General features: G+C 45.8%; 3 protein-coding genes and 3 non-coding genes across 6 annotated transcripts in view; 2 read left to right on the top strand and 4 right to left on the bottom strand.

Moving 5' to 3' along the window:
• Positions 1–6,341, top strand: part of gna13b (guanine nucleotide binding protein (G protein), alpha 13b) — a 32,314-nt gene extending 25,973 nt beyond the window's left edge. Inside the window, exon 4 of the mRNA XM_012827227.3 lies at positions 1,740–6,341. Within this exon, the coding sequence (XP_012682681.1) occupies positions 1,740–2,312 (573 nt within the window). The 3' untranslated portion in view covers positions 2,313–6,341. The remainder of the gene's footprint in view (positions 1–1,739) is intronic.
• Positions 6,342–7,242: 901 nt separating this feature from the next.
• On the bottom strand, positions 7,243–9,656 carry LOC105899877 (60S ribosomal protein L3-like). The gene is made up of 5 exons (XM_031575455.2): positions 9,362–9,656; positions 9,163–9,258; positions 8,572–8,667; positions 8,342–8,461; positions 7,243–7,842 (listed from the first exon to the last, which is right to left on the bottom strand). The coding sequence occupies exons 1-5, from the start codon at positions 9,440–9,442 to the stop codon at positions 7,627–7,629; spliced, it is 609 nt and encodes a 202-aa protein (XP_031431315.1). The 5' UTR covers positions 9,443–9,656; the 3' UTR covers positions 7,243–7,626.
• LOC116222722 lies at positions 7,929–8,061 on the bottom strand. The gene has a single exon (XR_004164755.1). It is a non-coding gene; the product is annotated as a small nucleolar RNA SNORA54 (small nucleolar RNA).
• On the bottom strand, positions 8,914–9,005 carry LOC116222727. Its single transcript, XR_004164758.1, has one exon. It is a non-coding gene; the product is annotated as a small nucleolar RNA U83B (small nucleolar RNA).
• Positions 9,624–9,714, bottom strand: LOC116222729. Its single transcript, XR_004164760.1, has one exon. It is a non-coding gene; the product is annotated as a small nucleolar RNA U83B (small nucleolar RNA).
• Positions 9,715–9,848: 134 nt separating this feature from the next.
• Positions 9,849–10,000, top strand: part of dus1l (dihydrouridine synthase 1-like (S. cerevisiae)) — a 4,606-nt gene continuing 4,454 nt past the window's right edge. The window contains exon 1 of the mRNA XM_031577075.2: positions 9,849–9,949. Coding sequence (XP_031432935.1) covers positions 9,849–9,949 — 101 coding nt within the window. The remainder of the gene's footprint in view (positions 9,950–10,000) is intronic.

Genomic DNA, 10,000 nt, shown 5'->3' with positions numbered 1-10,000 from the left:
GTGATTTAGGGCTGAACGATTTGGGAAAATAATCTAATTGCGATTTTTTTTTAACCAAAATATTGCGATTGCGATTTAATATGCGATTTTTTTTTTTTTATCCTCTTTTTTTCCCCAACAAAACGTAATGAATGATTTAAATATGACCAACACAATATTAGATACATTTAGTGTAAAATATTCTTTCCCACATTTTACATTTTTATTTAACTGCTCATTACAGAAACAAGAACAACAACTCGGTGGCTTTGCCACTGTGCATTTAAGTAATTTAAAAAAAGTAATTTTAAGTATAAACACTAGGCATGCACTTTTTAAACACTGTGTGCAAAATGTACCATCTTATTTTTAAAAAAAAAAAAATTTTAGAACACGTTTTTTTTTATCGCGAACGTTGCGTTAGAAAATCGCGTTCTATCATATCGCGATTAAATCGCAAATGCAATTAATCGTTCAGCCCTAGTGTGATTGCTGTTTTATGTTGGGGTGCTGTGTGTGATTGCTGTTTTGTGTTGGGGTGCTGTGTGTGATTGCTGTTTTGTGTTGGGGTGCTGTGTGTGATTGCTGTTTTATGTTGGGGTGCTGTGTGTGATTGCTGTTTTGTGTTGGGGTGCTGTGTGTGATTGCTGTTTTGTGTTGGGGTGTTGGGGTGCTGTGTGTGATTGCTGTTTTGTGTTGGGGTGCTGTGTGTGATTGCTGTTTTGTGTTGGGGTGCTGTGAGTGTGATTGCTGTTTTGTGTTGGGGTGCTGTGAGTGTGATTGCTGTTTTGTGTTGGGGTGCTGTGAGTGTGATTGCTGTTTTGTGTTGGGGTGCTGTGTGTGATTGCTGTTTTGTGTTGGGGTGCTGTGTGTGATTGCTGTTTTGTGTTGGGGTGCTGTGTGTGATTGCTGTTTTGTGTTGGGGTGCTGTGAGTGTGATTGCTGTTTTGTGTTGGGGTGCTGTGTGTGATTGCTGTTTTATGTTGGGGTGTTGGGGTGCTGTGTGTGATTGCTGTTTTGTGTTGGGGTGCTGTGTGTGATTGCTGTTTTGTGTTGGGGTGTTGGGGTGCTGTGTGTGATTGCTGTTTTGTGTTGGGGTGCTGTGTGTGATTGCTGTTTTATGTTGGGGTGTTGGGGTGCTGTGTGTGATTGCTGTTTTGTGTTGGGGTGTTGGGGTGCTGTGTGTGATTGCTGTTTTGTGTTGGGGTGTTGGGGTGCTGTGTGTGATTGCTGTTTTGTGTTGGGGTGTTGGGGTGCTGTGTGTGATTGCTGTTTTGTGTTGGGGTGTTGGGGTGCTGTGTGTGATTGCTGTTTTGTGTTGGGGTGTTGGGGTGCTGTGTGTGATTGCTGGAGGGATCTCTTGGTTCAGTGTGAGAAACTAGGGGTCCTAATTTATGAATTGATTTTGGGAACAAGAGGAGGCCTTCGAACAAAGAATTGAAACTGGCTAATGTGAGTTTGTCAAAATGACACTGAAAATAAGTTCCTCTTGGCTCCTTGTTTGAGTAATGGTACACTTGGTGCCTTCTCACTCAGAACAGAAGCTGTTTTGTTTTAGTAAAAGATATTTTTCTCTTGTCGCTTTGTTTCTGTGTTTGAAGCAAAACTGTGTGGTCGCATACTGAATTGGAGTATGTACATGCGCGCACACACACGCACACACACACACACACACACACACACACACACACACACACACACAAAGCAGTGATGGCATTTTCCCACTCAAACCCATGTCTTTGTGTCTGTGTCCTCCACAGGACTATCTACCGATAGTGCAGGACATCCTGTTGGCGCGCAAGCCCACCAAGGGCATCCACGAGTACGACTTTGAGATAAAGAACGTGCCCTTCAAGATGGTGGACGTCGGGGGCCAGCGGTCGGAGCGGCGGCGCTGGTTCGAATGCTTTGACAGCGTCACCTCCATCCTCTTCCTCGTCTCGTCCAGCGAGTTCGACCAGGTGCTGATGGAGGACAGACAGACCAACCGGCTGACGGAGTCGCTCAGCATCTTCGAGACCATCGTCAACAACCGCGTTTTCTCCAACGTCTCCATCATCCTCTTCCTCAACAAGACGGACTTGCTTGAGGAGAAGGTGAGGGCGGTGTCGATCAAGGACTACTTCCCCGAGTACACGGGCGACCCGCACAGCCTGGCCGACGTGCAGAAGTTCCTGGTGGAGTGCTTCCGGAGCAAGCGGCGGGACCAGCAGCAGAAGCCCCTCTACCACCACTTCACCACCGCCATTAACACCGCCAACATCCGGCTGGTCTTCCGCGACGTCAAGGACACCATCTTGCACGACAACCTCAAGCAGCTCATGCTGCAGTGACGTTGCCAATGCATATGACACCCCCCCCCCTCCTCTCCACACACACACACACCAGCTCAGTCCAAACACCACCTCCCCCACATGCCCCTTCTGTCTGATTTGTCCACCTCTGCACACACACACACACATACACACACACACACATACAACCACTTACACACATGCTTTCCCTCTCCCTGATCCCTCCGTGTCCAACCACTATCCCTGTAATGCCCCCCCCCCCCCCTGAGATGGAGAAGTCTCCCTCTCTGCTTTGTGCCTGTTTTTAACCCACTGTAGTCCCTTTCCCTCTGAAGCTCTGACCCCTGGTTTAGGGGTGTCGGGCGGAGGGGACTTTGTAAATGTGCGGAACCACCACGCTTTCCCTCCCCCACAGAGACTTGAGTGGCGAAGAACCGTTTGCCACATGCTGATGCGGAAGGGACCACCGTTTCGTCTCTGTCTGTCTGTCTGATTGATTGATTAATTGATTGTTTTTAGAGTGTAATTGTTGTGTCAAACTGTATTGCGTTGCCTTACTCCCCCTCGGGCCCCCTAGTGGCGGCTCTGGAATCCAGCAGAAGCCCCTGAGAGCTTCTCCTCCTCCCTCTCCGCCAGTTGAAAAACTGATGCAAGCGGCAACTGAAAGCAAAGTGAATAGTGAAAAGTTTTTGGCCTTTTTATTTTTATTTTTCCCTTTTCTTTTTGTGTTCGTCTGTCTTGTAGGAAACATCAGAGCACTGTCCTTAAATGCCACCTCTTGAGCCTTTTTAACACTGACCAGCTACTCGCTAAGCAGCGGATGTGTGTTAATAGCTGACCTGGGTCACAATGAGCTGCTGCCGGGGTAGTGAGGGTTCATAAATGATGACAAGAAACCTTCTGGTGTTTTGAAACAGTTATTGTATAGAAAAAGAGACCTTCCAGGCCCTTTTTTTTAAAGCTGTAGTTGGTTAATCAGTTGTATTAAATCTTGAATTTCTTTATATATGTCCATATATATGGATAGATATGGATATATAAATATATTTACCTATGAGAAAAAAAATCTTAACTTATATTTCAAAAAGTTTCTGGTGGATTTATGTTACAAGCAATTTGAGAACTTTTTTTTCTTGAGGGGGAGGAGGGGGGGGTTCCACATTGCGTGTGCATATTTGTAAACATACACGCACACATGTACACACAATAACTGAATTCATACTGTTGTCAGCCACACAGGGCAAGAGAAGGTTCCAGTATGTATATGTTTTGAGTATTCTCAGGGCTCCTGATGACCACTTCTATTTTCCTAAAGCCAACATTCAAATCCTTTCGTCAGGCAAAGGAATTGTTGGCCACTCTGATTGACCGGCTTACATTTTGACTTGCTGGACTTTGATTGGCCTCCTGCTGCTGGCCTTAACCAATCTCTGTCCTCTGCTGCCCCTGTAAAACCAGCAAAGACTCCTCCCCTTTTTTGTTTAGAGTGGTCCTGAATTCCGTAAGGTTACTTTTTAAATGGCAATGGTCAGTGGTGTTTGAAGTCATGTTTTATTTAGTTTTTCTTTGTTTTTCTTTTCTTTTGTTTTTAACCCAGCATTTCTATTCTTCAGTATATTTTTGTTTTGCTTGTTTTGATCTTGGCCACAGGGTTCAGTTTCCTGTGACTTAATCAGACGGCACCTATGCATCTGACAAAAAACCACTGCTTTTATTTCCGAGGTACCAATTGAACCATTTGTCTCTAGCTCTCTGTTTCTGTGGTGTATAGACAAAAGGGATGGAACTGGCCTGACGAAGACCGCTCACGATTTCCATGGTTTCCAGAACATTGTGTACAGTCCTCACTGGCCTGGTTTTAAACAGGGTCTTTTTCCTCCCTCTACGCACAGTGCAGTTCTAACCCCTTTACTCTGTAATACTTTACTGTAAGTGAGGATGGATGTTGATTTGTTTGTTTGTGTGTGTGTGTGCTGTTTTTATTGCTCCTGCCTTTCTCTGTTTATGCAGACGGGTACCTCGCCTCTTAAGCACAGCCTTCATGGTGCCTTCAGTGCAAGGGGCTGGCTCTGATCCTGTTGGAAACCACCCCTCTCAACCCCCACCCCCCTCTCCCCCGACACCACACCACACCCCAACACACACACGGACGCAGGCACGCTCGTGCACAATGTTGTACTGTAAAATCCACCATTCTCGTGTTCAGGCACACATTATCTCTGTGAATTTTGGGTTCAATCCACTTCCATATTGTAATACTTTCTCAGTTTCCTGTTGGTAATCCCACACACACACACACACACACAGAGACACACAGACACACAGACACAGACACACACACGAGTCTGTGGCTTGGTCTGGGAAGGCGGGGATGGTTGGGAATAAAAGCACAGGACTCTTCTGCCTTTTGGCATGAAGCCCAGAGGAGTTCTGTAACGTTCAGTCTCAGCCTTCATGAGTCCTCTTCATTGGCCCCCTTTGTCCTCACACACACACACAATGTCCCTTACAAACACACACACACACACACACCACCCCCACCCCCTCTCCCCTCAGTGCCATACTAGAACAGACATGCATGCAGCACATTTGGACTTCTTTTTATGAACACACACACACACAAAAGCGCCACCACTTGAGCAACCCCTCCCCCAGCCCCTGGTGCCTGTTCGCTGTGCATACTGACCCTTCCTATGTGCTGCACTTTTTTTCTAATTGTTCAGAAAACAAACAAAAACAAAACAAAAAAATGTAGAGGCCTTTATTTTTTATTTTTACTAAGCAACGGTTAAGCAAAAACCAAGACCTTGTCATCTGTGTCTACCATACAGATGCTGGTCCAGCAAAGGGTGTCTTCAACTTCTCTAACCCCAACCACAACCCCCCTTAATGACTAACCAAAGGACGCCTCAGACCTAGCATAGAAGGTCCTGGTCTTCTCTGGGTTTCAGCTTGCCTTAAAAGTGAGTTAGCCCAAAATGTCAAAAAGCAAAATTACTTCTCTCTTTTTGTAAAGTGAAAAAAAAGAAATACTGATTCTGATGTGGAGACCAAATGTGGAACCGGGGCTGCTGGCTGTAGGCAGATGAGGATGAGTCACACCATGTGTCACTCCCTCGTCTGGGCAGTCATTGGCCGCACGGAGGAGGGACATCTCTGTGTGTACCGTCTAGCGTGAGAAGCAGCAGCTCGCTGTACACAGGGGCCTTTGCCTAGTTCCCCTCTGTGTGCTAGAGGCCGGAACGGTGCCAGGCCAGCGCAGAGTACCCGATGAGATGGTGACAGTGACGCTGCTGTGTGGGAGAACACAGCTGCCAACAATGCCCTCGGTCCAAATCACTCCCGCCAGCTCCACGCTAGTGTGCCTGTCCACTTTCTAAAAACGCCTGTGTGCCACTACTTTGGTTACCCCACTGTGATGCATTGTCACATGCTACATTTTTAGAGCTGTGAAGGTATGTTCCATTCTGTCTCTCACTATCTGTGTGTCTCTCAGTGGCCAATGATGTTGGGTCAGGGCGCCCCCTGCTTTGAAATGCTGTAATTATGACCAATACACTACTTCAGTAACCAGTACTCCTGCTTTTTCTATGCACTGTAGCTGTGTGCCAGATCACTGTGCCATGTTGGTTGAAAACAGCACGAAAAAAAAAAGACAACAATTGTAAAGAAACTTCCGTTTGTCCTGAGCTTCTTCCAATAATGCCACCAAATTGTTTGCGTGTTTCTGATGGGGTGGAGTTTGGTTTATCAAAATGTTTATGCAACTGATTCTGTCACAAAATGGAAGAAAAGTGATTCCTAGTGCCTATGGCTCTGTCTCTATTTTCTAATCATGTTTAAAGTTATGTTTAAAGTAATGTTAAAGGTATTTTTCCTGAAAACAGACAAAAAAAAAATCCTAAATTGAATCACCCTCATATCAGGATGCTTGTTACACCAGTGATGTCAGTTGAAGTCATAGTTGATGTAAATGTCCATTCAAACCCGCTCCTAATGTAACCTCTAACAACTGCCTTCTCACCCTGCCATCTGCTAAAATAAAGACAAAGAAAAGAACGTCTCAAATATTGTTTACTGTGTTTTGATAATTATGATTTTGAGTCTTGTAGGCTATATACGGGATTATGGTGAAACATCGACTAAACCGGGGTGGGAACGATTACAATATTAACGGTTTGGCAAAGTTCTAAACCTGAACTCCTCAAGCCTCGTGTACAAAGACCATCTTTCACGTTCATGGTCGGATGTATCAAAAGTGATATGAACGTGAGTGTGCATTCCTCCACGCCGATTTCATGTTTAGCGTACACACGTGTCCAATGTTTTTTGTCAGTTGGCGACACTCAGAGGCCATGCAGCGCAACCACTCAACATTACTAGTTAACAAGTCTGTCGGATTTCACAATTATTTGCATAGTATTGACACATGGGCCTTAGCCTATTGGAAATAACACATCAAGGTGATAGAATTAATTTCGAAACACTATTAATGAATGAATAATCAAGTGCCTTGTATTAATATTTACCTTGTATGAATCATGTAAGCAGGAAAAGGCTTTTCTGTGTGTGAGTAACTCCTGAGATAATTCACTCCAGTTCTCACCTAACAAGGTGTAAGCAGTTATGTAAATGCTATGAAAAATATAGTCCAACAACCACAGCTTTAGCCTTAATAGAGGATCTTGCCAATGGCAGAATTAAAAAGGAGCATGTATTTAGACAGCTCCGATTTTTTTGTTCCATGATGTCTGGCTTAACCGTTAACCGAAGACGGGGAAAGGGGAGCAGCTGTGTGGTCAGCGGTCATCTGGATTCAGCAGCAGCAGAGCCAGGCCTGAGGAGTTGAGCAATATAAGTGCGTGGGGGGGGGGGGGGGGGGGGGGGTACAGAGGAGGCTTGGACAGAAGTGCCAACAGGTATATCAGAAGTTTCCCGACACAGGATGTAGAAATGTACTACAGATAAAATACAGGATTGAAAACCAAATGTTGCAGGTGTATTCAAGCGCTCATAATTAAAGATGCTGTGCACTCAAGATTGTAGTTAACTCTTCAGAGCGGTCACTTCAAATAAGCATCACGTTCTTCCATGTGCACCACCCAAACTACCCGTTGTGTGGCAACATTCGTGATCACCAAGAGGCCTAGCCAATTCAGAATAACCAACTCAATTTTGGCCAACTACCAAGTCTGTTGCTCAAAAATCTTCATTTAGCCTGCGAGTCCAGAACAGGCCAACCGTCACATTACTAGTCTCTGGAGGTAAGGCGCTTCTCACTAAATAGATCACTCCAACACATTAAATGCAGAGGACTTTACAGCAATACTTCCATTAATCACACTTGCAACAGTCAAGATGAAAGTATGCAAGACTGCATTCCTGTGTAGGGCCCAGTGTGCACACCACAGAACAGTAACACTTTGATACATTTACAAGCACAGTATGGCAAATAAGTGTACACAAAAACCAAGTTTCTTTTTTTCTTTTTATTGAATAGCTGCAGCACACAATGTACATGCGACCACAGCCAGCCAACTCGGGTCATGCGGTCCTTCTTGAGTGGTCCCTGCAGACAGAAAGACACATTGAGTCAATCAAGAAGGACAAGGGGGCATTCCAAGGAAACACCAGGGTTGCAGGTTTACAGGAAGTGTCTGTTCCCAATGAGTGAACAGGGAGACAGCACAAACAGGTACCGCTCCCCTGCCTCACCGGGGTTTACTCTGGCACTGGAATGGAACCCAAACTTCAGACTAGGTACTGAGGCAGGTTACGAACAGTGCAAAGGCCAAAGTCTCCCTCAAGCAGCATCAAGAGGATGCCTAATCAAATGTCAACTACTGACATTCACTAGCTTCTGGACTAGTCATGCTGGCATTACTGTATATGTCTGGTGTTGGTCGGTGACACAACCACACTGGTTCAGCCTGCGCAGCTCATGGGCCAAAATGGCAGCTTCCCAACACGACCAGAGCAGTCTTTTCTACACAAGTAATTTCATCCTTCACAGGGCAAAAAGCCCCAAACCTCTGGAGAGACCAGGTAAATACAGGCAATTTGCTTACCATGAATGCCTTCTTAACCATTGCTGTATGGAAGCAACCGTGTCCCAACTTGGAAGTGGCGATGATGAACTTGAGGTCCATCTTCTCCAAAGCATGGCGGCTGGACTGCACAAGCTGAGACTGGAGAAAAAAGAAATTCAGTCAAGGGATTTCATTCTAAAAAAAGAAAAAGCCAACCCCGTGCCTTCGGTCATAAGAGCAGTGGCCTCTTCAGTGCCCCTCCCCCTCACCTTGCGCAGAGTCAGCACCCTCTTCTTGATTCCAATCGTACAGCCCTTCAGCATCAGGAAGTCATTGGTCACCTCACCACAGCTGGCAACGCCACCCTGCAGACACAAACGTGTCAAATTAGGTTGGACACAAATGGTAGAACATGCACATGAGATCTTTCCCATTGCATGCAACCACCACTATACTTGCAATTTTACTTTTAATACACAGATGCCCATCAGCTTTGAAATGGCTTTTCTTGAACATGGCTTCTACATTTGCAGTTTAAAAAGGAGGCACGCCCCACAATTTGGGAACCACTGTTCTAATGATACTCTGGTGATCAGGTATGCCAGAGGGGGTGTGTTCTCAGAAGGAAGGCAGCGGAATAAATCCTCATTAGAGTCGGGCGCCATGCCTGACGCGGTATTCCTTGATCTCGTCACTGAACACCCTCACCCAAGAGAACCATTTTTAAGGCCAAGTGTCGTAAGTGTTAGTGCTACATAACTTTAGATATTTAAGGTCGATATTCGGATTAATACATCACAAATCCCATTGCCTTCATAACACATATGTATTCACAAAATCTGCCCTGATTTAAGACTCACCATGGGGTTGATGCTCTTGTTGGACAGATCTGTGGAGGCGTTGTTCTTGACCACTTTGCCCTCCTTGGTGAGACAGCCCTGGCCAATCTTGTAGATCTGTTACACACACACACACACACACACACACTTAGTACCATACTAAACCTACCAAGTACAGCACACCCTGTGCATTCTTAAAGTGTTGGTGCACATCACTTACCATCTTGTTGATTTCGTCAGGTGGTGGTAACCCTTCTGACCAGCACGGGCCACAGAGAAGGCCACACGGGCAGGATGCCATGCGCCGATGCAGGCCACCTTACGCAGACAACGATGGGTCTTACAGGGCAGCTACTTTGTGCCAACGGCTCGTAACACCTGCAGTCAACATTAAATAATTAACAATCGATTCCAACTTGAGTGCAGTCACACTAGGACAAAGTACCAAGGCTTAAGATAGCTTTTGTGTGACACCGAGGGGACGTGTTCTCAGAGGAAGGCAGCGGAATAAATCCTCATTAGAGTCGGGCGCCATGCCTGACGCGGTATTCCTTGATCTAGTCACTGAACTCTTAACCACAAGGTTACCAAGAAACCCATTTTTGGGACTAAGGTACATGGCCGAAAGAGAACCTAAACAGAATACTAATGTAGTCCAACAGAAGTTGCATACATCAGGACCAACCTGTGTGTGGGCCATGATACGGATGACCTGGCAGTACTTCATGGAAGCAAAGTCCTTCAACAGCTTATTGCCCACATCATGCCACTTCTTGCAGTACTTGGTGAAGGCCTTCTTCTTGGACTTGTACCTGTGGAGGCCTGAGAGAAGCGGGGGGAGGCACAAGGAAAAAGGTCA

Source organism: Clupea harengus, chromosome 1 (assembly GCF_900700415.2).
Source record: "Clupea harengus chromosome 1, Ch_v2.0.2, whole genome shotgun sequence".
In the NCBI taxonomy this organism is placed as follows: domain Eukaryota; kingdom Metazoa; phylum Chordata; class Actinopteri; order Clupeiformes; family Clupeidae; genus Clupea; species Clupea harengus.
The sequence above is the reverse complement of the archived record's forward strand: the minus strand, read 5'-3'. Positions and strand labels throughout refer to the sequence as shown.